A 26,645-nucleotide genomic window follows, 5' to 3' on the forward strand; every position below is an offset into this window, starting at 1 on the left:
CAACTGGTTCTTAAAACTACAGTATATATAAAATAAATACTACACAATATCTGATCGAGCACATATTCATCCCTTAATCTCTTCTTGAAATTTATACTAATAAAAATGTGACACATACCTTTTTTCCTGATCTTGACAGTAACATGCTGCTCATTGTCTATTTCTTCTCCCTCTGCTGATGATGGTGCACAGCTTGGTGCTGTTTGTAGCAACTTCATGGTATTTGAATTCTTAATAACAACAGTTTTCATTTTCACCATTGTTAAAAGAAAGAAAACATCGGTACACATTTAGGGTTCCAGTAATCAGCACAAAGAATGTGCTGGTTTATCATTTTAAGCCAAAATGGTTCACAAAAAACAGCATGATATGTAACTTTATAAATACAAACCTACACTTACATGAATATTTTAATCCCAGGTTTAAATTAATGCAGAAATTCACCCAGTGTTCCATAAGCTCTGCTATTGCAATCTAGTCATCTTAATTTCAGAAATAAATCAAACAAGGATCCTCCAAAAGGAGGCAAAAGATTTCTAGTATTCCACAATATGATAGTTCATACTGTTCTGACTCACCCCACCATGAAATACATCCAGTGATAATTTGTCAGAGAATTACTTGCCATAAAGCTTCCATCCTGTTTTACTAAAGCATGTTTTGTTTTGTCCTCCCCCTCCCTGATGGCATGTTTTTCTATATATGGATTTCATTAAGTAACCAATGGCAGTTCTTCAGTAAGAGCTAAGAGAGATGGATGCCCCATTTCTATTTTGCATTTGCTAATATGTTTGCAATACAGTACCTTGGAGGTACATGCTATTTTAGCCAGACAGTTCTTCTGAGCTTTAACTGCAGTTCTACATGCAATTAAAGAACCTAAATAAAGCCATTTCTAGTCCTCTAGAAACAGAGCTAGAATTCCCCTTAACAAGTTAAATGTGTCTGTTCAAACAGAAGGAAATGGAAATTCTCAACAGACCTGTGATCAAACAAAACTGAAAGGGAAGGAAAGAAATGATACTGATACTGTAAGATGCTAATAAAAATGAGATTTATCAAATGAACGCTACAGCTTTATTGATATTGGGACAAAAATTACCAGAAGTGGACTTTGTTTACCTACCAACTCAGCACAGTCAAGAGGTGTACACTGCCTTTTGTTCCTAATGCGGTTTGAAGCACCATTCTGAAGTAACAGCTCTACCAAGATTTCATGTTTTCCTATCACAGCCTCATGCAGTGCTGTATTTCCCTTGCTGTTAGAAAGGTTAACAGAGGCCCCATGCTGGAAGGAAAAATAAAAAATGAAATTAAATGTTATAAGGAAAAAATAGCATCAGTTGGAGGTAGCATACCACCATATTCCCTTTTAAAAAAACACACAGATTAATATGCCAAAACAACTGATCAGAAACTGTACAATTATATACAGAAAGTACAGATTTCCACAATAAGTTCAACAATAATAAACCGTCCTACAGTGATCATTTCCTCTTAATTTCATGAATCAACTCATCTCATTTTGCATATTTCACCACCCAGTATTGGTGAAGTCTGTAAGAGATTTTTAAGAAAAAATGCTTTTGGTATATGATCAGCCTGTGTTACCAGTTATCTGGTAATTCTGATGACATACACCATGTTCAGGAAAACTAGACACCAGGCACTAAGCTGTGAAATAATACGTTACATAACAGAAGTACTTATCTAAACTAAACACCATAGGTTATGGAATTAATAGGGGAGAGATGCAGTTTTAAAGGAGAAATGCATTATTGGTATTAATATTAATGTTTTGTATTCAGTAAATGTAATATTCAATGTTGCATCTTAAATATCACAAGAAATATTTGAACAAACTTTTCTGTGAAGAAGTCTTACCTCTAACAACAAAGCAGCAATCTCATGTTGGCCATTCAAACAAGCATACATTAAGGGAGTATTTCCATGTACATCTTTTTTATTTGGTTTAGCACTGCAATCCATTAGACGCTTCACTACCTATCGGAAGAGAGATATTAATGTTCCAGTGTAAAACACTTTAACTTACCAGAATAATCGAGTTAAAATATCATTGTGGTTACCCCATCACCATTAATGATACATCAGTGATTTAATTTAAGAATCCTACTGATGCAGAGAATACTAGTTTAAACTAGAAACAGTTCTTGAGCTTAGTGTACCTCTTGCTCTGTGTTCTTATATTGTGCTATTTAGTGTAATGCTAGGAAAAAGCATCTTATGCAGACAATCTAAAGGCTGATTTGTTACCTGTGCCCATCAGGCTTATTCTGAGAGCCCAGCACTTTTTGGAAACTAAGCTTGTTCAAAGTTTGGCTGCCAAAAATGGAAAAACCCAAATTTACCAGTCAGCTTTTGGAAGTTAAGTCCATGGAGGGTGAACACAAATAGGTGTAAAGGCAGTAATTTCAGTAGAAATTTCCACCTGTCATGATAAGAAGTTTTGGTTATATTACATATCTAATCTAAGAATGCTGCATGCATCTTACTTTTCTTTAAAATAATCAGCCTGGAGGAAATCCTTAAAGGATCCAATATAAATTTAATATTCAAAGGAAATCCAAACAATGAAAAGATTTTTCCTCTGTGAGAGGTCTGGATGTTTTGTGTGGTAACTGTCTAGATCACACAGGTATTTTCATGGCTGACAACCAACAGAATGATGCTTCTTTCCAGGTCAATTGCTAACCATCTGGCACATCTACCCACTTTCTTTTTATCTTGTGCACCTTTAGAGATTGAAACTTCTACAACATGTAAATTGTTCACACGCACGCACACACACACGCACGGATGAATGTTACCAAGTAACACCATCCTGGCATCCTACTTCCTAGCATATTCGGAAGCTGTAGGATAATTGGCACAGACGAACTACACAGTCTAACACCAGAGAACCAATATGCATTGACCTAGAACAGGGGTTCCCAAACTTTTTGACACGGGGACCAGTAAATCCATTCACGAACTTTTGGAGGACCAGTAATATTCATTTGCATATTTGCATATTCATTAATCAAATGATGAATATTCAAATAAGTTGTTTCTGGTCCTCCCAAAACCCCCAGTGCCAGCTTTAGCAAAGCTTTTGATATGGTCGCCCACAATATTCTTGCCCAGCAAGTTAAGAAATATGGATGGATAAATGGACTGTAAGACAGACAGAAAGCTGGTTAGACCAGGGTTTCCCAAACTTTTTACTTTAGTTGGAACCCTTTTTTTTCCAATACTGCTTTTTGCAGCCCAAAAATATAAACACATAAAAAACAAACTGAGAAAATACCAGACATATAACATGTCTGGTATTTTCTCATTAGGTAAGTTGTATTATTATTAGATGTATCAGTTTGTAGTTTTGGACTGCCTGGCTGGTAAATGTGCTCAGGCTGCATGAGTGTGTCTACCAGCCAGCCAGTTCGCAACTACTCGAGGGAGAGTGTTGGGGGGGGACGACAATAGAATCCCCAGTCTGGACTAACTCATGCAGAGGGCAAGGGGGGAACAGGGGCAGCGTCCCAAGATCTACATATGGCCAGGTCAGTCCCACTCCCCGCAGGCCGATTCATTCCTCCCCCCTGCTCCCCCCGCTGTGCCACTGGCCAGCCCCACTTCCCTCAACCCCCTCCCGGGCAGCCAGGTCCACTTCTCCTCCCAATCTCCCTTGGCCAGCCCCACTGCCTGTATCCAGCCCTCCTTCCAGAGGCCGCTTCTTCTCCTCGCCCCCATCTTCCCCGACCAGCTCCCTGCCCCCAACCTCGCACCCCCCGGCAGCCCTGCTTCCACCAGCCCTCCAATCTCCCCAGCCTGCCCCGATTCCCCCATCCAGTGCTGCTTCCGGTGGCCAGCTCTCCCCTCCTCCTCACCCCAGAATCCCCTGGCACCTGCACCTTCCCTTAGCCCTGCACTCTCCTGGTGCCTCCCCCTTCCCTTACTGCCCCTGCCCCCTTTGTCCTTTCTTTCCCTGATACCCACCCCCTCAGCACTCTCTGCCCCATCCCCTCCTTCCCCTCTGTGCCCTCACACATCACTTGCTCCATCCCCACCTCTCTCATGCCCACCTCTTTTTTCAAGCCTTCTCCCAGCACCTCCCCCTCCAGCCCTTAATGCCCTTCCCCTCTCTTCTCCTCTCCCAGCATCACCCTGTCCTCCCTCCCACTGACACCTCCCCTCCTGCCCTTTCCCTCCTTGTCTGCACTTGGCACCCTGGCATTTGTCTCTCTCTCCTGCACCCTGTCCCTTCTCCTTCCACTCCTCCCCCTCCACGCAAGCCCGCCGCTGCCGCCTCCGCCGAAGCCCGTTCCCTACCTTCTGCCTTCCATATTGCGGGGCCGGAGACCGCCAGAGCCAGCGTGGCCTTGCCATGTGCCTCCAAAGACTTTTAAAATCTCGGGCCGTGACGTCACGTCAAGCCTGGGCATCCTCCCCACCCACGTGCAACGCCGCACATGGGCAGCAGCAGGTGGTGAGGAGGAGCCGCGCACAGCGGGGACGCTCTGGGGGTGGGGTGGGAGGACACACGGGGGTGCCCACGCCAGGCAGTACCAGGGGAGAGACCCAGCTGGCACTTCCAAATTCAGGGGCGCGGGGCCCGAATCGGCCTGAGGCCGGCCTTGCCGGCAGTCACCAGGCACGCTGAGGCCTGGTATTTTTTTCCCGGGCCGTGGCCCATAGTTTGGGAAACGCTGACCTAGAAGTTGTGGGCATCTTTTTCTCTTTTTCTTCTTGTTTACATTTTAGTATTTTCTTTCTCTCTCTCTCTCCCCCTCCCCCAAAGTTCTCTTCCTGATTCCATTGTACTGCCTTTTCCTCTCTCCTTTCCACACTCCTTTCCATTTTTTCTCTCAGATTTCTCATCCCCTTCCCAATTTCTGTCCTCAACATCTGCTCTCTCACATCCAGTATTTTCCCCTTTCATTTACTGTCTCCCCTACATCAATCACTTTCCCCACTTCCCTCCCACTCCACTTCAGCCTAGATTATTTTTCTCCTTCTGTACTTCCTATGTCCCCAGCTCAGTCTGGTACCAAACAGGGAGTTGTCACAACTTTCAGAGCATCAAGTGGCACATCTCCCTGCTCTGGCTTTAGAGAGCACTCCAATCACAACAGTAAGGGCACAGATATGCGTATGCATATATATATATATATATATATATATATATATATATATATACACTGTCTTTCCCTTCACAGTTCTAGGGTATATTTTCTTCCTCCGTGAAGTGGGAGACAGCCCAGGGGATGGACATGCCTTTGGATGAAATGGATACACTTGGCTAAAATTTTCTGAAGGGGAGAAGGAAGTTTCAATCCCAGGATCAGCGTTATGCTAAAATTAAAATCAGGTATGTTCAGTGCTGATCACAAGCAATCTAAAAATACAGCAGTAAGTGCATGTAAAAGAAACACAATGACTACACATCCTTGGAGTAGAAAAACAGAGCACAACACAAATAAAAAATGCATGAAGTATATGCATAAGGGAGCCTAAGCCAGGCAATGAAATGGAGAGGGGAAGAAATTTACTTAGAATAGTCTCTCCCCCACTCTAAAGAGGGCTAATTTCATGAGGTCTGGTAGCAAAGAAATTTTGCTGCTAGCAGACAGCTATTAAAATGGTTTCTTTCAAAATCTTTAAACATGAGGCAGAAGCTTTTAAACATGAGCTGAAATAAGTGTAAAAATAAATAAAAGTATCCATGAAAGCCAGTTGCACAAAACATTTATTACAACATGTTTGATGTGAAATGGTTCCATTTGAGCCAGCACTTACATTATTCTGACATTTCAGGTCATTAAAATGGAGAAAGGCCATACATAAACAATTTCAGTACTGTGGGAATGGTTACTGAAGCATGGAGGAACTTCTCTTTCTCAGAGAAGTTTTCTAAACATAAGAGTTGGCTTTTTTAAAGACACAGAAACTTTTAACTTCCCTCTTGCTCTGTATTTTTTCTTCATCCCTATAAACTCTTATCACTCTCTATGTTTTAACAAAAAAGGGCTACAGTGAATTTGGTTTCCAATAACATTTTCTTCTATTTTTCAAACCTTAAGCATTGATTTAGCTGTGTCAAAATGGAGCACTACTCCAAATTTCTCCATTTTGCCTCTTTTCTGTAAGGTTAATTGAGAAGCAATCCTATTGCAGGTTCTGGCTCATCTTGGTTCAGCATCTTTCAACATTCAATCAGTTACGTTTATTTTGAGGAATGTACTTTATTTGCTAACTTGGTTTCCTTTCTGTTTGCATCTCATAAAACCAAGCAGAAACCAATCCAATTCCAATCACATCCCATTTTCCTGGCACAACCAAACCCTTCCGTTGCTTTAAGTTATGATAAAAGGAAGCTGTATACCGAATTTGGTGGTTTTAGCTCTTACTATTTAGGAGAAGTTATTGATCAAACTTACAAACTCTCTAAAATATATAGTAAATTAATTATGTGGAGACTATGGTTAGGTATATACTAGGGGGAATTAAGATATAGAACTCCAGCTATGGGAATAGCATAACTGGAGTCAACGTGCCTTAGTTTGAGTTACCACAGCGTCTCCATCGGGGGGGGAGAGGGGGGTCAACGGGAGAAACTCTCCTGTTGACATCCCTTATTCTCACTCCGGAGGAGTACAAGATTTGACAGGAGCACAATCAGCAATTGATTTAGTGGGTTTTTACTAAACATGCTAAACTGACCCCTGGGAGGTCAATTCCTGCAGCCCTGATCTCCTGGTGAAGTCTAGACAAGACCTATAACTATTATTCTGAAGCTCAATTTGTCATTTTTGACACATCCATGCAATTATAATAAAAAAGTACACATAAACAATGACAATTCTTTGGGATATGGACTAGGGTCAAGGCCTTTTATTCCAGAACAAAACAAATCTATTCTAGTAAAGTAATGTTAAAAATATACACCCTGGGCTGAGAACGTCATCAGTAAAATCAAGCCTCCCCTTCTCCTCAACAAGACTTGGATCCATGTTGTGCTAAGAGCTGTACTAACACATACGAAGACATAGTCCCTACCTGAAGGAGTTAATAATCTGATTAAATCAATTTCAACCTCAAAAACGTTCCTAAAAAGCACATTAAAAGTCTGTGCCACAGCCTGGATATCAGAAATGAGTCTGAGCTTGTGAGGCTAACAACCACAAAACTAAAATCTTTTCAATCTAGAAGTCCTCTTGAAAGGGTTAGTTTGGGGGAAGCCATTCTACTTGTAATGAAAAGTTTCCAGCTGCCTGTATATGGAAGCTGACACTCAAATCATTTTTAATATACCCAGATGTGTTTCTCTTGCATGTAAAGACATTTCGCACTGTTGCTACACTACACAGGGTGAGTTGTAAGGATTCAGTGTCACAGTTGTTTGCAGATTAAAGGAATGTATATGACAGATTAGTGTAACAGGTTAATAGGTTAGTTCTTTCACTCCAGGAGGCCTAATTTTCACTTCATGATGTTGACTGCTGCCAAATCAGACCTGATTATGCTCCCAACTGAAGTCAGTGGCAAAACTTCCACTATCTCCAATGAAAGTAAGACTGTGTCCTAGTGAATTTCTCAGAACCATCAAGACCTCAGCTATTCAGATGCCAGAATCCCCTGAAATATCTTTAGTTTCTATATTTGAAACTCACTGGGGGTACATCTAAACAGCGGCGCTATTTCAAGATACTTCTGGCATCCTAAAATAGCTATTCCGCTTCTTTAAACATGCCTGTTATTTCAAAATATATTTCAAAATAACAGGTGTGCTATTCTGGCATCCCTGTAACCCTCACTCCATGAGAGTTAAGGGATTTGTTGAAATAGCGTTTTGTTTCGAAATTTGGCATAACACAAATTGCGTAGCTTATTTCAAGTTAAGGGTGCAGTGTAGACACACCCTGAGAGAACACAGTGGATTCCAGAGGACACACACATATTCTTATGACATACAGCGTACTGTGTATAACCAGGTGTTTTGAAATTGTATACATATTCTGATATCTGCATGTGTGTTCAATAATATAAAGATACATACACACTGAGAACTATTACTGATTTTCAGAAGTGTGGGGTGAACCCAGGTCTCTCAGATTGTGTAGTAATGAAGAGCTATAACTCACTTGCATTTGGCTGTTGCAAAGTGACAATATCTTGCCTTCCTAGCTTGCTACCTGAAAAGCGAGACAGACTTGTTGGAAAACCTGCTGGGTGCTGCAAGTCCCACCACCACTTTGGATTCAGAAGGGAGCCCCTGAAGCTGTAAATCAAGGCTAATATTTAGGAGGAATACATTCATCCTCAGTAGAGCTACACGGAATACATTCATCCTGTGTCCCCTCTCCAACACAAGTGTCTAGTTTACTCACTCCTCAGCCTAACTCTGCCTAGACCATGCTTAGGCTACAGAAAGAGGCTTTGTCCCTTACGCAAGCAGACAGAGTCTCACTGTCCCCAGTCTGCTTCTTCAACGTAAAGCAGCACTAGGAACTATACCAAGAAGTATCTATTATACTCTGGCCTCTGCTACCTTAAACCATCCTTCTCATTGTCTGGAATGAAGGGGGGGGAATAGGAATTTTCTTATGTATCCCCTTCGCCTCCTCTTTCTAGTCTCCTCCATCCAAGGACACACACTTACTCAGCAAATCCCCGTGCCCCAATAAAATCTATATGCTGTGCTTATATCTTATGAAGAGAACCACTTACCTGAAAGTGACCTTTCTGACATGCCAGGTGAAGAGGTACTGCATGATTAGTATTCTTTGCACTGATATTGGCACCATGTTTCAACAAAAGGAAGACTAACTCAGGATGTCCATGCATTGCAGCCATATGTAGTGGTGTATAGCCATCCTGGTTTGAAACATTTACTCCAAGTCCACTAGCAGGGATTCTTGCAAGCTTCTGTTGGGAAAAAGAATGAAGAATGCAGAAAACTGATTGCACTTTCTATTGAGTAAAGAGTAGTTAAATACCTGAATAGTAAATGTAAAAGAGGCAGATGGACAATACATAAGGAGCCACATTTAAGATTTTCAATGACACACCTGTGAAACCAATCAGCTGGATGGTATAGGAACTAGCAACCCTGAGCAAGCCACACTCACACACAGCCATAGTCAGCCAGTGAAAGGCAAGCAGCACAGCAGGAAGGTGCCCCCTGAAAACTGGCCTCTGGGGAATTATCACTCTGCTCCCCCACCCCTAGAATTATTTTACACTTCTTAAACAAGATAGGTTACTACAGTGAACTTTCATTAGCAGGAACTGAAAATTGTTGATTTTGACATGTGATTTAAGAGATCCAGACTTAAATTAGTTGCTAGCTCTAGTGAGATATAGTCTGTTATGACTGGTAGGAGTTCCGGTTACACATCACATTTGTTTTACACACTTGAGGTCCTATTTTTGAGGGCTACAGCAAAAATTAATTCCAGTTCCCGTGGAAACAGTCCATGGCACCAACTCAGTGAAAACAAGCAACTGCAACGGTCTTTTGAAATCACAACCTATGAGGAAATCAAATTCTGCAGATTTGCTAAAAAATATTGATCTGCATTCATATGACAGCGTTTTAGGATTACCCTGACTCAGTAGAACAGTAATAAGGGCTGCATGGTATTAATTCCTTGGAGGCTGCCTATGGAAAAAGTCACATAAGATCCAACTGGAATGTGCCCTACACACTTCTTAGAGAATGTTCTGCTCCACTGCTCTCTCAAATTGCATGGAAGACAAAGTTTCACAATGAGAGAGAATCTTTCCCAATCTTCCCTCTTCCCAATTGCAGTGTGTATTTGTGTGTATACAAAGAGGGGTAGTTGCAAGATTGCTTATCAAACGCCTTCATATTTCTATTCGAGCCAGGTGGTCATTCCACTATTATCATTTGATTAAACTAAACTGACTCAAAGTCCTTGTTTCAGGAAGCAAGATATTCCAGTAGTTAGTCACAATAATCCTTTTTCCTTCTGAATTGCAAATAATCAGCATTCTATTTTCTTTAAATTATGAGCGGCCCTTGTTTTCACAAATGAGACCCAAGGCGTGTTCTAAGGAAACATCAGTATGTATGTATTCAATACTACTACTCAGTAGGAGGCATGGCAATGGCATTTTTCTCTCTGCTATATGATAAATACTGGGAAAATTCTCCATAATTTTATTTAGCTCTGAAGATTTTTAGATTCAGTTTGTGTGAAAGATATGATACAAAATAAAGTAGTCTTATTATTGCATTGATAGTTATGAGGACAGGAAATATCCTGCTAAAATATTATCAAAGAGTAACAGACGTTCCATGGGCTGAGGGGATGAGTTATATCAAGGACCCAGATCAGCAGAGAAACTGGAGATGCCTAGAGCAGAAAGAGGGTGAAGGAAACAACTTGGATGCCTAAGAGCAGAGCTGTGCTTTGCCCTCACTTTTACAAAGTTACTCAGAAATTACAGAAAGCGTGGACTCCAAATCACGCACCAAAGCAACACAAGAAGGTGCTGAAGAAGAAAAGCCAAACATACAAGTTTTCCATTCCTCCATAAGAAAGCAAAACAAGCTTCTGTACACTGCTCCTCCACCTTAATCCATTCCACAGTTTGATTATCAAGTACAGCAACTTCATCTCATAAGGTGATGAACTCTATTAAGGTCTGTGCACATTTAATCACAGGCCTCTTGCAGAAGAATAAGAATATTATTTCCCTGGACTAAAAAAAAGAAACCTATCTACAAAAATACAAAAGTTATTCTATTCACAGAACAAAGAAAAATTCCAACCTTTTGCATTGGCTCACATTTTGAGCACTGGCATAATGGGTGACAGAATTCTGGATTCACTGTATTGGCCGCTTCCTCAGTTTCTTCTATGTCTTCCTCTATCCATTCCAAAAGATAGCGAACCTGGCATAAAAAGAAAGTCTCATTTTATATTGCTACAAATTTCTACCCCCTGATAATTACAAACATGTACATGTTAATTTCACAAACACTAAGTAAATTGGTGAGCCTAAACGAGCCTCCTCCCTACAGGCCACATTTAAAAAATTAATGTTACAGTTGACAAAGCACCCAGCAGCAGTTCACCAAATAAACATGAAGTAAATTATAAATGACCTCCTACTGCCTAATCAAGACTTCAATATTCACCTCTGCTCAAGCCCTTTCAAATCCTTTTAGCTCGGATTGTGAAGATTAGGCTGAGGTTTGTGCCAGTTCATGTCAACGTGATTCTTTGTTCATCATCTGCTTTTAAAAGTATAAAAGTACCAAGGATGGGAACTTTTAACCACCCTGCAAACTGTACAGGTGCAATACATTTTCTCCTCAGAACTGTAACTTCTCATGATATACCATGGGCTAAAATCAAAATGATGAATACACAAATATGCAAATAAATGAATTTCCATAATGAATATGCAAATATTTCAATGCCAGTCCACCAATGGTTTTTGAATGAATTTGCTGGTCCATGATATAAAAAAGGTTGGGAACCACTGTCCTAAAGTGTTTCAGGATCTGCAGGGTCCTCACATTGCAGGCTCTACTCTCCAACTCTGTATTATCACAGAGTAATACAAGCAGCCCTATTACATATGTAACCCTTCTCAATTAAAATTTCACAGAGCTAATGCTGAGATTTGAATTTACGTTTCACCAAAACTTTAAATATGCTACCCAAGCATATCTCTTTCCAATTACAATGGATTAACTAAGGATTTTGGTCAAAAGGTTAAATGCACTTTTAAATAGACACGCACACTAAGTATCTCATGAACCTGTTATAATCTAATCTTGCTAATTAATGTATGTCACTTCACAGTTTCTTTACATATCCGAGAGATGCAATCCAGAAATGCAATCAGTACAGCACTCTTGGACTGAAGAGCTCTGTTTTGCAAAACTCTTAGCTCCCTGGAGATCCATAATATTTATTTATTCTGAAGCAAAGATTCTCTTTTTTAAGTACTCTATAAAACACATTCTACTAGGATACAAGAAAAGGCAATGACAAGCAATACTACAATTTCATGTCAAGAATAATTACATGTTATGTGCTTCAAAGAAACAACTGACTTTATCACAGCTGGGCCTGAATCAGTTTGCCTTTTTCAGGCAAAACTCCCCCTGATTTCATTTCCTATTTGCTTAAGTAAAGAGCTAGTTCTATGCATAAGCATGCCAGAATCCCCATCACCCAGATAATCACCCATGTAACCAGCAAAAAGTATGTGGGCTAACCTACATGCACTGGATAAGTTAGAAGACAAAATGTGTTATTGCTTCTGAAACATTTGCCACATTTTAAGCATCAGAAATAATGTAATTTATTCCAGAGATGTTCTTTAAGGTGATCTTTAAAATAAGCAGACTCAAAGCTGCTATAAAATCAACATCTTAAAGTCTACCTGGAAACTGGTAAGCACCAATTCAGGTCCCCAAGCATTGTTCTTCAATGAGACTTACAATTTAAGAAAGCAGGCTGCTGCATTTTGCATCACCTTAACTTTCCATACTGACTTGTTTTGTAACAAGGTCTGCATCAGAGAGAAAATATTGTAATCCCCTGGCCAGATGCGGATAGTAAGAAGCTATTATAGTCCCTACTAAATTAACTGTTTAAAGACAATTAAAGAGCTAATATGCTGTCCAAGTTGCCATTTGATTTAGGGCAACTGATAGCAGTAAAATACCCTTGAAGGGGCCAGTGTTGTCTCTTCTACATTCTCTAACTCCTTCCTTCAAACTACTATCACTAATTCAAACTCATCTGGATTGAATTTTAGCCATCATGCTTGTCTGAAAACAGACATTAGTTAAGGCACTCATCTATGTCATCTAGGCTGTTCAAGAAAAATTTAAAATTGGGTGTAATTCCCATACTGAAAACAATGCCCTTCGTGCCCTCTCCCTTATCTCCTCCCAAATTGCCCTCTCTACAAATTGAGTGAGAGAGACAAGGAAGTAGAACCTGAAGATCCCATAACTGAGACTTTTTGGGGAAATGGGCAGTTGTTAGCTAACACCTCCATTGGGACCTCTCAGAGAAAAGAACAAAGCTACTGAAAAACAGCATTTACTCCTGCTAAGGTTTATGCAAAAATCAATGCCCCTCCATGATCAACAGAACCAAAAGCTTCTATTAGGTATGAAAACGGACGGGTCTTCTAATACCAGTAGGAACACAAGATCTTCATCAAGGTAGGCAGGCAGACTCTGTACTAAGGTCAGGTGTGGTCCTAGAGCAGAGGGAGATCTGAAGTGTCCATATTGTGAGAGAATTATCTTACCACAAACTTATCTGCTGATTTACTCAGAAATGGAAGCTTGATAATCATCATTCACCACAAGCAGTGGTTTCCTGGGTAAAACCCACACAAAAATTTCCTTCAAAACATTTGGTTGTAAGCACTCTAACACAACTCTCAGAAATCTCCACTAGTAATGAACATAGTAGTTCCTTACTGGCCTTCACCGTCCAGGAAGGACATAAATATCTGCTGTTTAATCAAAATGACAGGCTGTGGCAGGAAACTCTCCCCAGCAATTCCAGTACCTCTGAAAGCAACATTGGACATAAAATTAAGTCTTTTTTTGGTGTGCGAAGGTTTTCTCTCAACACCACCCCTCACCTTTGCAACAACAAAAATTGACCACCGAACAGCTTACCAAAAATCAAATTACTTTTATCTGCAAAATAAGTTTTCTTCCAAAGAACCAGCCACTGAGCAAAGACATTCTGAATTAACCAAGTTATCTGCAGTCTGAATAAATCTACTATCTAAGCTTTTGCAGATGCTATAATAGAGACAAAGAACTTTTTTTTTCCTTCTTGCACAAGATTTTTTTAGATCTTCAGGTTCCTTAGGTTTTGTTTAAAAATTTGCTCTTGCAAAGTTCATCTAGCAGTCACAGCAGAAATCTACAACACTGCTAATGACTCTAGTGCTGCTTCTGTTCCTATGGAAACAGGTTTCAGATTGTTAAGAACAAGAATGATTTAAAATAATAATAGTTTTAACAGATACCCACAGTTGGAACCCATCCCAGTCAGTCTTTCATTATGAACAGTTTTACAAGAGGACACACAATTCCATTCAACTATTGCAGGGAGAGAAACCACAAGATATAAGCGCAAGAGATTTGTCATCAGAATGCAGAGGTGGCACTTCTCAGTGTTCTGCGTAGTCCCATATTGGTTCATCAGTATTGGAACTCAGTCTATCCAGCTAAAACCTCAGTAATGTGTCATATATATTTTCCTCGTATGTCTTAGACTGTGGCAAAACTAGTGAGAAAAGTAACTTGTGCAAATTAATGTTAATTTGTGCACATTGACTTTATTCTTATATACAAACTCAGTCATTAAGAAGGTAAATCCTCACAGCATATGTATGAGACATTGAGAGTCAGGCAACTCACCTGAGTTTCTCACGCCCACACCCACACAACATATCAGTGTCTGAACCACAGTAAGACCCAGGCCTCAGACTAATGCACTAGACAAAAGTGCTGAACCTTCTGCTTTACTGTTTAATTCCTTCAGGAAAATGCAGTAACTATGAAGCAGTCAATACAAACGTGCTTTGTACAGTCTACCATCCTTATGATCTTTATATTCAATCACAGAACAGGAGAGCAGAGATCATACAGAACAATAAAACATCCTAAACACAATGTTCCTCACTAGCTTACCCTTCCCTTATATGTCTGTGAGGGATAATTGTGTTCTGTCAAGCAAGCAGGGTATTCTGCCCCCCTTGCCTTCTCTGCCCCTGCAGCAGCTTCCCTACTCTTAATCTGAAGCAAATAGCTTTCTTTCAGTCCTTTCTTAAGACATCTGCTGGGGTCACCTGCTTCTTTTGTTCTCCTCCTGGTATCCTTCCATTACATACACCACCACCCTCCCTTCAGACCAAGGGAAAAAGCATCTTCTCTCAGCAGGAGCAAACCTTCTATCCCAAACCTTGCTAATTCAGAGCAAATCCACATCCATATAAGCTTTCCATGGCACAGTAATGTCATGATACAATTTCATAAAAACATCTATGATTGAGAAGCAGCACACACAAGATCCCTGAATCGTCTCAAGTGCCTTCCTGGCTAGACACTTACGCAGCATTTTCAAAAGTGGCCTCATCTTACAACACATTGAATGTCCAACTTGAGACATTTAGGGCCTGATTTTCAGGAGCTTTGAGCAACTGTAACTCCAGGTGAAGCTAATGGGAACCACAGGCCCTTCACACCTTTGGAGAAAAATCAGACTCATGATGTCTGAAGTTGGGCATCCAAAATCAAATGCCACTTTTAGAAATATGGGCCTTTCTCTCTTTCATCACAGGTTACCCATATGTAAAACGGGGCAACAATATTCACCATGTGTAAATCTGAAAATAAACAGGATATAAGGTGTCGGTCCAGAGCCCCCTATTTCAAGTAGGTATTACTATCCCATTTTACAGATTAGAAAAAAGTCTCACAAAGTTAAAATGTTTAACTATAGGAGTCAATAAGGACTAGACATAACTCTAGCAATCAGCTGACCTGTGTTCTGATCTTACTCCTGACAATGACTGTCAGGCTGACCTTGAAATAGTCAATGTGGTTAGATATCTCTATGTGCAAATGTAGGGTTTACATGTTTACTTAACTAATGAGCATACAGTACCACCGATGGTTCTTTCCTTTTCTTAATCACTTTGTACAGGGCTACTCAACACACGGCCCGTGGGCCACATGCAGCCTGCGGCCTGTTTGTTTGCGGCCTGCAGGTGGGAGCCAAAACGAAAAAGGAGTCAATATAACGGTCTTCTGTTGATGTGTGTTTTAGTAGTTAAATTCCTGGACTATCGTCGCTCATTAAAAGTGCTGTCATATGAGTGGAAATCGGGTAAATATTGCATTTTATTAATATCAGCAGAACTGACTGAAATGAGGCCTGTGTGTTGTGTAGTCTTGCCTTCATCTTTGTATTCATGCCTGTCAGTGTAAAAGAAGCTATGCAGCATGTGCTGTGAGTATCATTGTGGCCCCCGGGGCTTTCAAAGTTGAGTAGCCCTGAGTTAGTAGGTAAACTTATAACTACCATCTGACTGGTATAGTCAACTTATCTTCTACATATATTATATTCGGATACATGGTTGTATGATGCCATATCAACATATCTGTTAATCCTGGTATGTATCACATCTATGGTAATATTTAGAAAGAATCATTATCTACATACCACACATACCCAGCATACCTTACACTCTTTTGCTGGATTTCCACCATCTTCTATTTTATGATGAATATTAAAAAAAAAACACCCATGTAATACTCCCAGCTAAGAACCTTCATTTAAAAAAAATAGTTAGCTGCTATTTTTGAGTAACATGTCTTCAAACGTACCATAATTTTCTAGTGTTTCAGAAGAAAAGAAGGAAATTGCTATAGTAGCTGAAATGTATCAAGACAGACAGTAAGTAATGCAAATTATAGGCTATAAATGTTCATGTTCATAGTGCTGTAGATGTCAACTCTTTATTGGAAGTGAAGTACAAAAGTCAAAATATGCCCAAATTATGTACTATTTAAACCCATTTTTTACTCTACTTGTTGATGCCATAGTAAAACAAGGGAGGGATAGCTCAGTGGTTTGCGCATTGGCCTGCTAAACCCAGGGTTGAGAGTTCAATCCTTACAGAGGCCATTTAGGGATTTGGGGCAAGAATTTGTCAGGGATGATACTTGGTCCTGCTGTGAAGGCAGGGGACTGGACTCAATGACTTTTCAAGGTCCCTTCCAGTTCTAGGAGATAGGCAATCTTCATTAATTTAATTTAAAAAACAACTTAACTTTTCATTCATGGTCTCTGCTTTTGCCACAAACACTAAATAAGAAAAGCCAGACTTTTATCCTAAAGTATGTACACATATACAAATGTGTTAAATAAATACTGTGCAAAGAATGTGAACAGGGAATGTTCAAAATCACCAAGCTGAAATTTTCTGTTTAGATTAATTTGGAGCTTTGATCAGTCTCTACAAAAGGTACTGGCAATCTGGAGTACAGGAAGTATTTTCCAATTTTCAAACTTTCATAATTGCTGTAACACATGAAGGGAAATTCAGTTGCAAATTTTCTTGAAGTTTAAGTTTTTTGCACATGCAAACTGGAGTTATGTGCACATTTTTAAAGCTGTGCTTTTATTCACAAGGGATCATAGTGCACGTATTATTAGAATTTAAAAAATGAGAAGAGATACTACTACAGAAAAAACACAGTATCCTGATAATCTGGCACCCCAAAAGAATTCCAAACTCCATAAGCCTTATTCATAGAGATGAAGATACAAATCTGTGGAGCAGCAAAAAGAACAAGGACTCAAAAAGGGAAATAGTAGTACAGGAACAGTGACTTTTCCATCTCTCCTTTCATTGATACTGGAGTAAATCTGAAGAAATTCTATTGAAGCCAATATAGATACACCAGAGCAAAACTAGCATAAGCATGAAGATAATAAGACTTTTTTTTCTGGGATTCACTAGTGTCCCATTTTTTCCAGTGGTAAGCAATTCTGAAACCTGGAACCCTGCTCCCTAGATAAGTTGATGCTAGAGAATAATTGGAACAAAGCAGTTTCTAATATGCATTTACAGAGTGCCCTGAAACTATCTGAGCTGGAAGACACTATAAACAATTCTTGATTTGGGCTAGATTTCTACTAAACACATTTGAAAAACTCTGTTCTAGATGAAGAAAGCACAGGATACATCAGCATGGAGTTTGTTTTATTTTTAAAATCACAAGGGCACCAAATAAAATAATAAAATTAAGGTATTTCAAATAAATTAGTAAAGAGGAGCATGTTTTAAAAGAATTATATCCATGGTTTTCTCCTTTAGCAGATAATGTTTTATATTTGCTCAGATCCAAATTATTCTCTCCAGCACCAAGTAATTTCAAATTGCTGACTAAAAAATATTGCTAGCAGAGTACATTTGGAATGTGAAATGAATATTCACAGCAGCATAAGATAATCAGCACTTGATTCATATATTCTAAAATGAAATTGACTATGCATTCTCCATTCAATATTATGTGTAAATAGTTTCCTCAATTTCAGTAGGATAGCTGTAAATTCAGTGACTTGATGTAGAATATTCTAAGAACTTACCATTTCCAGATCTCCATCAGCAACTGCTCTTAAGAGTTTTTCTATCTGTATATAAAATCAGAAAATACTATTTTAGTTCCTTTGGTAATATTGGCATTAAATTATACTTTGAAAAAATCCAGTGTCCTTTATTAACCTCCTAATCTGATGCTGTAGGATTACAGCTGGCCCATTTCAGATATGTTGATGAAGTTTTAAAGAAAAATGTTAACAATTTATGAAATACAAAAGCCATCTAAAAAGCTTTTGATGATGTTTGAACTGTGCAGCAGGAGATAATCATTATGTATCTTCTCGTGCACGTGTAAATAAACCCATGTTAATTGATCCTGCAAACAAATTTTTCAACCTCGCCGTCAATTATATGAGTACTTTTATTTAGGATCCAGCATTACAAAAGAAAGAAAATCTATTAAAGGCACGTAGCCCATGGCTGATGTTACTGTTTTAGGCTCTTGGTAGACTGGTAGTTAATGCCAGAAGAGATCCCTTTTAAAAAAAAAATACAGGTTGAACCTCACTGGTCCGGACCCTCGAGACCTGAGTGGTCCCAAATGAGGGGATTTGCTGGACCAGAGTAGGCCCCTGCCCTAGTGGCCTGTGCAGCTACCAGGCTAGGACTCTAGCCTGCCTCTGCTGCTGCCCCAGTCTGCTGGGGCTCTCCTCAGCACTGCTATTGCCAGGGCCTGAGCACCACAGCCAGAAGTGTGCAGCTGGGGCAGAGCTCCGCAGCCGCCCGGCTCCATGGCTGGGGCTAGAGCTCTACGGCTGTGGCAGAGGGACAGGGCTGGAGCTCCATGGTCCGGGCCAGAGCTCCCTGGCTGCCGCTGGGGCTGGGATTGGAGTTCCCCGGCTGCTGCAGCCAAAGTGCAACTGGAGCTACATGGCCGGGGAAGGGGCCAGAGCTCCCTGGCCCACGCCAGAGGTCCATGGCTGTGGCCAGACTAGAGCTCCCTGGCCCCAGCAGCCAGGGAACTCTGCTGGGGCCAGAACTCCCCGCAATGCCGTCCGTCCTCCCCGCCCACACTCTCTGGGATCCCAGCTGAGTTGCTGGGGCCCCTTATGGAGCTCCTGCCCCAACACCAGATCTCCATCTTTCTGGGCTCTGTGGTCCAGGAACATCCATGGTTAACGCCAGACCACAGATGTTGCCAGACCAGGAAGTCCCAGTTAAGGAAGGTACAACCGATAGTAGTTTGAGCCAAAAAAGTGGTTTCTAGTTTTGCACTTCTACTTAGGCATGTAAGTTCTATTCTTCTTCAGTGTTAAAATGAACATTGTCAAATTGGTCCTAAAAATCTACATTTATTCTAAACAGGCCATTTGCTTTTTAAAAAATAATTAAAACTTAACTATTTTATCACTAAAAAAGATATAAAAGCATGCAGTATTTTTTCTGCACCTGCAAAAGCACATTAAAAGCTCTTTGATGGCCCTGGATGTAAGAATTTCAATAAATAGTCAGAGGACTATGCTATCGCCTGTTATATTAGTGCATAAAAAGATGCTTCAGCATAGGATGCTGTGACAGTTGAATTCATTTCTACACAATGGCTAGATTTACATTTCATTTGCTATCTAGAAATTCCCACCATGCATATCACAGGTAGCATCTGAGCACATTCAAAAGACAGACACAGTCTTTTGCCAGACAGAAGGGTATAACTGACTTATCTGAAGTATGTCCAGTATCACCTCACCTAAAAACTACTTGTTTACAAAAACAGACTTAAAAATACACAAGTGTCACAGCTTTACTGAAAAGTGATCACTTTCTTATTTTTACCATATCATTATAAAATAAATCAATTGGCATATAAATATTATACTTCTATTTCAGCATCATACTTGGGCCTGTTCTTCACTTGTGAGCCTTGTCTGCGTCCCAAACCCTGCTTCTCAGGGTTGACGCTTCACAGAGCACCTGTGTGGAGTGAAGCCCTTGGCAACTGTTCTGCTTGCCACCTCCTAATGATGGCCCTGCACTTGTGATCTCTCCCCAAACCCATCCAATGAGCACGCTGGGGACTGCACCTCGCAGGTCGAGAAACTCTTACCTAGATGAGTTAAGTGCCGCCTGGAAGATCTCTGAGTACCCACAGGGGTACAAGGACCCTGGTTGAGAGCCACTGGCCTGGGAGACTTTCTAGAATGGAGAAAAGGCCTTTCTGTTCCTCCCTGCTCCCCATTTAGAAAGCTATGCTCTGTTTTCCCTCCCTTGATGTCCTGGACCGTGTGTGTAGGATGGTTTCACCTGAGACTGTAAAACCTCAACTGTCAAAGGAAATTTACCACAGTCTTGGGATTGTCACAGTCAGCAGGGATGTCCTGGGCATGCAGAACTGCAGCACTAAATCAAGATGAAGAGGGACCTGAATGGGGACTGGCATGGGTTACTTTTCATATTGCTACATTAAACCTGTGTCCGACTCTGCCAAAACAATCAAAACAAGGTCGTACCTGTTGTCAGTGTCTGATTACAGCCATACAGTAACAGAATTGGGGTATGTCTACACTAGAAAGTTAGTTCGAACTAACGGACGTTAGTTCGAACTAACTTTCCTATGCGCTACACTAGCGCTCCGTTAGTTCGAACTTAATTCGAACTAACGGAGCGCTTAGTTCGAACTAGGTAAACCTCATTTTACGAGGACTAACGCCTAGTTCGAACTAGCTAGTTCGAACTAAGGGCTGTGTAGCCCTTTAGTTCGAACTAGTGGGAGGCTAAGGCTTCCCAGGTTTCCCTGGTGGCCACTCTGGCCAACACCAGGGAAACTCTATTGCCCCCCTCCCGGCCCCGGAGCCCTTAAAGGGCCACGGGCTGGCTACTCACTTTGTGCCAGTTGCAAGGCTGCAAGCACCCGTGCCTGCACAGCCTGCACCTGCCACACTATGAGCCAGCCATCCGAGGGCTCCCAGCCCTCCACTGCTCCCCACGACCAGCCTGGCGGCTCCCGGGAGCCTGCCCGGGGGCGCAAAAGGCGGGCGCCCGCCTGGTCAAGTGCGGAGATCGTGGACCTCATCGAGGTTTGGGGGGAAGCCTCAAATGTCCACGATCTCCGCACTAGCCACCGGAACGCGGCCGTCTATGGACGCATGGCTGCCAGCCTGGCCGCCAGGGGCCACCAGCGCAGCCGGGAGCAGGTGCGCTGCAAGATTAAAGACTTGCGGCAGTCCTACTCCCGGGCCTGCCTGCCAGGGGCTGACCCGGAGGCCTGCCCCCACTTCCATGCCCTGGACCGCATCCTGGGGCCTCATGCCGTCCCTGCCCCCCGGGACGTGATTGACCCCGGGGCAGAGGGACCGCTCCTGGACACCGAGGAGGAGGAAGAGGGCTCTGAGAGCCAGGAGCCTGCCGCCAGCCTTCCCAGGACCCGGGACCCCCGAGGCACCCCACAGAGCCGCTCGCCTGCATCATCAGAGGCCGGGGAGGCGTCCACCTGTGAGTACCCTCGTGTTCCCCTTATGTGTACGGGGGGCTGGGGCGAGAGGGAGCCCCGGGACCGTGCGCCTGGGCCTTGCCCACTACGGAGCAGCAGCTGGGGATCCTGCAGGGGCCCTGGCCTTGCAGAGGGGAGCTGGGTTTCACACACCTGGGCCCCTGGGGTAATTGACCGCTGGTCTTCTTGCACCACAGCTGCAGCACCGGGGACTGCAGGGCGCACCACCCCGCCTGCAGCAGCCGCCCGCGCCCGGGCAAGCAGGACAGCCAGGAACCAGGAGGACTACCAGAGGCGGCATCTCCGGTTCCTGGACCGACAGCTCCGTCTCCAGGACCACTGGGTCCAGGAGGACCTCAGGCTGCGCCAGAGGAGTCTGGAGGCCCTGGAGGAGCAGGGCCGTGCCCTGCGAGGCCACCTCCAGAGCCTGCTAGACCGCTTCCCATTTCCTCCTCCCCCTGCTCCCCCTCTTGCTCCCCCTCTTGCTCCCCCTGCTCCTCCTGCTCCTCCTGCTTCCGCTCCTGCTTCCTCCACACCCCCTGTCCTCTCTGCCCCCCCCTCCACAACCATTCCCCACCGACGCCCCCGGACCCGCAGTGTGGCGAGACGGGAGAGGCACCCAGACTCCCACCCCTGAGCTTTCCTTTCCCTTCCTCCCTTCCCTCCCCTCCCCTTCCAGCTCCCTCGTCCCAGGTTTCCCCCTCCCTTCTCCCACCTTCATTCCTCCCTCCCCCACCCCAGTTCTGTGAAATAAACAGACGTTTTTGTTGGAAAAACAGGTGTCTTTATTTGACAGTAGGTAGGGAGGGGAAAGGGGAAGGGGGGGGGCAGGGTGGAAGAAGGCCCCGGTGGGGCATGCAGGGAGAGGTCAGTCCTCCTCCTCCTCCACCTGGAAGCTCTCCCGCAGGGCTTCCCGGATCCGGATGGCCCCCCGCTGGGCTTCCCGGACGGCGGCGGTGCGGGGCTGACCGTAGTGTCCAGCCATGCGGTCAGCCTCAGCCATCCAGGCTGGCAAGAAAGCCTCCCCCTTCCGCTCACACAAATTGTGGAGCACACAACATGCCGCCACCACGGGAGGGATGTTGTGCTCGGCCAGGTCCAGACGGGTGAGGAGGCATCGAAAGCGGGCTTTCAGTCGCCCGAAGGCCCCCTCCACCACGATGCGGGCCCTGCTCAGCCTGTTATTGAAGGCCTGGCGGGAGGGATTGAGGTGTCCCGTGTAGGGCTTCATGAGCCAGGGCTGCAGTGGGTAGGCGGCATCCCCCACCAGGCAGACGGGCATGTCCACGTCCCCGACCCTGATGTGGCGGTCGGGGAAGAAGGTCCCGTCCTGCAGCCGCTGGCACACGGAGGAGTTCCGGTACACCCGGGCGTCGTGTGCTTTGCCGGACCAGCCCACATTTATGTCCGTCAACTGTCCCCGGTGGTCACATACGGCCTGCAGGATGACGGAGAAGTACCCCTTGCGGTTCACGTACCGGGACGCCTGGTGTTCCGGGGCACGGATGGGGATGTGCGTCCCGTCGATGGCCCCCCCGCAGTTGGGGAAGCCGAGGGCGCCGAATCCCCGGATGACGGCATCCGGGTTGGCGAGGCGGACCACCCTGCGGAGCAGCACCCGGTTGATGGCCTTGACCACCTGCGGAGAGAGACACAGCAAAGCGTCAATCAGTGGGGCGCCCGGGTGGCTGGGAGCGTGCGTGCCCTGGCAGTGCCCCGCGCCCCACTCCCGGAAGCAACCCCCCTGGCGGCGTGTAGTACGGCCGGGACAGCCCGACCCCTCCGGTGCGGGGCGCTTTCGCCTCCTCCCCCCCCCCCCTTTGTCCCTGGGGCGGCCCATCCCCTCCTCGCAGCCCCCCTCCCCCCCGGCTCGGTGGCCGACGAGCGCCGTACCTGCATGAGCACTGCTCCGACAGTGGATCTCCCCACGCCGAACTGGTTCCCGACGGATCGGTAGCTGTCCGGCGTGGAGAGCTTCCAGAGGGCGATGGCCACCCGCTTCTGGAGGGGGATGGCGGGCCTCATGCGAGTGTCCCTTCTTTGCAGGGCAGGGGCGAGCCACTCGCAGAGCTCCAGGAAGGTGTCCCTCCTCATCCTAAAGTTCTGGGTCCACTGTCGGTCGTCCCAGTGCTCCAGGACGATGCGGTCCCACCAGTCGCTGCTGGTGTCCAGACGCCAGATGCGGCGGGGCACGCCGGTGCCGGGGCGCCGCCGCGGCTCCTCCACGGCCCCCAGGGCGGCCAGGCGGAGAGGCAGGGGGCTGACGTTCCCCAGGTGGTGCCAGGCAGCCTCGAGCCATTGCTGGCAGGCTTGCAGCAGCAAGTCCAGAACGTGCACCAGAAGGTGCAGGGCGAGCCGTGGCTCCATGTTGCCACCTGCGGCGGCCCCCCCGAAGGGAAGCACCGACACAGACGGGCACAGAGACCGACGCTTTGCTGTCCCTCGGCGAGGTTGGCAAGCAAGCAGGAAAAGCTGAGAACCGGCTGTCCAGGGGGGGTCCCTTTAAGCACGAGCCTCAGATAGCCTCAGACAGCAGCCACACAAAGCAACTGCTGACCTGATGCCCTGCCAGAACCGGTTTCAGCTGCCCTTAAATGCCCCCCTGCGTCCAATCAGTGTGGACGCGCTAGTTCGAACTAGCAAAACGCTAGTTCGAACTAGTTTTTAGTTCTAGATGCGCTAGTTCGAACTAGCTTAGTTCGAATTAACTAATTCGAACTAAGTTAGTTCGAACTAGCGCTGTAGTGTAGACGTACCCTTGGATAGTAGGCATACACAGTGTTCTGGTCATTTCACTGTTAAAACACTTTAGGCATCCAAAAATGCACAGGAGTTTATCAGCAACCTACTAAGAGCAACAATGCCATTTGTTTTGTAGCTTATGCATGATTTATTAATGGTATAAAAAAAGAATCTGGCATGCCTCCAGGTTCTCTCCTCAATGGTAGAATTGTTCGTTCCCTTGCATACAAGCTCAAAAGATGCAGAATTCAATGGGACACAATCTGCTTCACTTCACCCACTTGCTATTTTGTTCCATTGCTAAGGGTAAAGCAGATATTGCAGTATCCTCAGGCAAGAAATTTCCAAAATTATTCGCGCATCTCTCTATTAATGGCTCTTTTCTATTGGGCCAATAAGTGATGGGCAAGTCACTTATGTCTCTCCTTGCATTAAATTGTTTGGACAAAGTTATATAGCAGCCAGAATGTAGGCAGATAAAGACTGCATTGACACCTTAGCCCCATGGTCACCAACCCGTTGATCGCGATCGACTGGTCAATCAGGAGGACTCAACCAGTCAATCGCAAGGCATTCAGGTCCCCCCAATTTCCTCCCACCCCCAAGAAGGCCCACTACCTACCTCCACTGACAATGTAGGTAGTGCCGGCTTCCTGCGGGGTGGAAGGAAGTTGGGCAGCTGTGCGACACTTCCAGGGTTTCAGGAAGTGTGCTGGCTGTTCCCCCTCCCCCAAATAGTTGGTGCAGTACCACAACCCAGGTCTGTGGCGTACTGGGGAGGGGGGTGGTAGGAGTCCCCAGAGGAGGCGTGCGCTGGGGCTTCCCTCCTCTGGGAGGGGGTGGGGGGAGAGTCCACAGAGGAGGTGCATGCCGGGGCTTCCCTCCTCTGTGAGGGGGTGTATGTGTGGAGTGGGGAGGAGTCCATGAAGGAGGTGTGCGCCGGGGCTTCCCTCCTCTGCGGGGGGAGCAGTAGATGGGAGGAGTCCTGGGAGGAGGCACATGCCAGGGCTTTCCTCCTCTGCAGGGGAGGGGAGAGGAGAGGAGTCCTGGGAGGAGGTACGCACCGGAGCTTCCCTCCTCTGTGGGGGAGGGGGAGGAGTCATCCTGGGAGGAGGCGCGTGCAGGAGACTCCCTGTTCCTTGTCCCCACCCCAGTACCCTGTCCCTGCCCCAGCACCCTGTCCCCTGCCCCCACTGACTCCCTGTCTTCTGCCCTGGCACGCACTAGCACCCTTCCCCAGTACCACCACCACCAGCACAGTTGGGGCCACATTAGTGGGACCTGTGGGGGGGAGGGGCTGGAGAAGGGTTTTTTTGCATCTCACTTGTGTGGCCCCAACTGACTTTTCCATGGGTCAGTGACCCCTGACTGAAAACTGGTTCCCTGCTCTTCTCATAAATAAAGACAATGCTGAAACGTTTTGTGTTTGACATAATATTTTATTTAAAAATGAAGCCTGGCAAACAACCCCCAATTGGGGGTCAAGCCCCCATATGGCCACAGTATCATAACACTCCTGCACACACACCCCAGACCCTATATCTGAGCCTATCATACACTGAAACCCCTTGTCCTGAGCCTCTCACATCCCCACAACTCTTGCACCCCCACATCCTCAGTCTTCTGCCACAACACTTCTACACCATCCACACACGGCAAATCTATGTACTGAGCCCATCCTACTCCCAACCTCCCTGTCCTGAGCCCTTCACATACCCCAACCCAAACTCCTGAACCCTCACATCCACAAGCCTGTGGCTTGCTCAATACCCCAACACTCCCCAGCCTGGAGCCCCCTCCCTGAGCCGGCATCCCCATCTCCACCTTCTCCTGCATCCAAATTCCCTCCTGGAGCTTGCATCACTCACCCCTTCTCACCCTCAAATCCCTCATTCCCACCCCAGAGCCCACACATCCCGTCTCAACCCAGTGAGGGTACGGCTAGACTGCAGGAATTTTTCTGGAATTCCAGAGGTATCCCAGAAAAACTCTTCCATGTCCAGGGACACGTTTGTTCTTCAGCTTTTTTTAAGCGGAAGAGCAAACATGCTCTTTCGGTAACCCCTGTAATCCTCGTTCCACCAGGAATAAGGGGACTTCCGAAATAAGGGGTTTTTCTGACATTTGGTATAGTCTAGACAGGCCAAATGCTGAAAAAAACATCTTCCTACAGAAGAACTGAAAAAAAAGCAGCAGTGTCACTGTACCCTGAGAGTGTATAAGGGCTGGGGATAGCAAGTGATGGACAGGAGGAAAACAGAGAGGACGGGGTTTCAAGGAAGGA

General features: G+C 44.8%; 2 protein-coding genes across 12 annotated transcripts in view; one reads left to right on the forward strand and one right to left on the reverse strand.

Moving 5' to 3' along the window:
* The window catches only part of ANKRD27 (ankyrin repeat domain 27), a 79,216-nt gene that overhangs the window by 9,373 nt on the left and 43,198 nt on the right, over positions 1–26,645 (reverse strand). For all 11 annotated transcript variants that reach the window (XM_025183707.3, XM_075940137.2, XM_025183708.3 and 8 more), the window contains 6 exons: positions 18,180–18,224; positions 10,799–10,921; positions 8,728–8,925; positions 1,885–2,004; positions 1,127–1,288; positions 119–230 (listed from right to left, as the gene is read on the reverse strand). In XM_025183707.3, the coding sequence (XP_025039492.3) occupies positions 119–230; positions 1,127–1,288; positions 1,885–2,004; positions 8,728–8,925; positions 10,799–10,921; positions 18,180–18,224 (760 nt within the window). The remainder of the gene's footprint in view (positions 1–118; positions 231–1,126; positions 1,289–1,884; positions 2,005–8,727; positions 8,926–10,798; positions 10,922–18,179; positions 18,225–26,645) is intronic.
* LOC149523738 (uncharacterized) lies at positions 20,771–22,364 on the forward strand. Its single transcript, XM_089781492.1, has 2 exons — positions 20,771–21,621; positions 21,817–22,364. Exons 1-2 carry the CDS (start codon positions 21,072–21,074, stop codon positions 22,254–22,256), a joined length of 990 nt encoding a protein of 329 aa, XP_089637618.1. The 5' UTR covers positions 20,771–21,071; the 3' UTR covers positions 22,257–22,364.

Source organism: Pelodiscus sinensis, chromosome 12, assembly GCF_052426305.1.
Source record: "Pelodiscus sinensis isolate ZL-2025 chromosome 12, ASM5242630v1, whole genome shotgun sequence".
Taxonomy (NCBI): domain Eukaryota; kingdom Metazoa; phylum Chordata; order Testudines; family Trionychidae; genus Pelodiscus; species Pelodiscus sinensis.

Coding starts and splice junctions, on each gene's coding strand:
- LOC149523738 (XM_089781492.1), top strand. CDS start 21,072: ATGAGCCAGCCATCCGAGGGCTCCCAGCCCTCCACTGCTCCCCACGAC. Junction 21,622..21,816: donor GGCCGGGGAGGCGTCCACCT/GTGAGTACCCTC, acceptor CTTGCACCACAG/CTGCAGCACCGGGGACTGCA.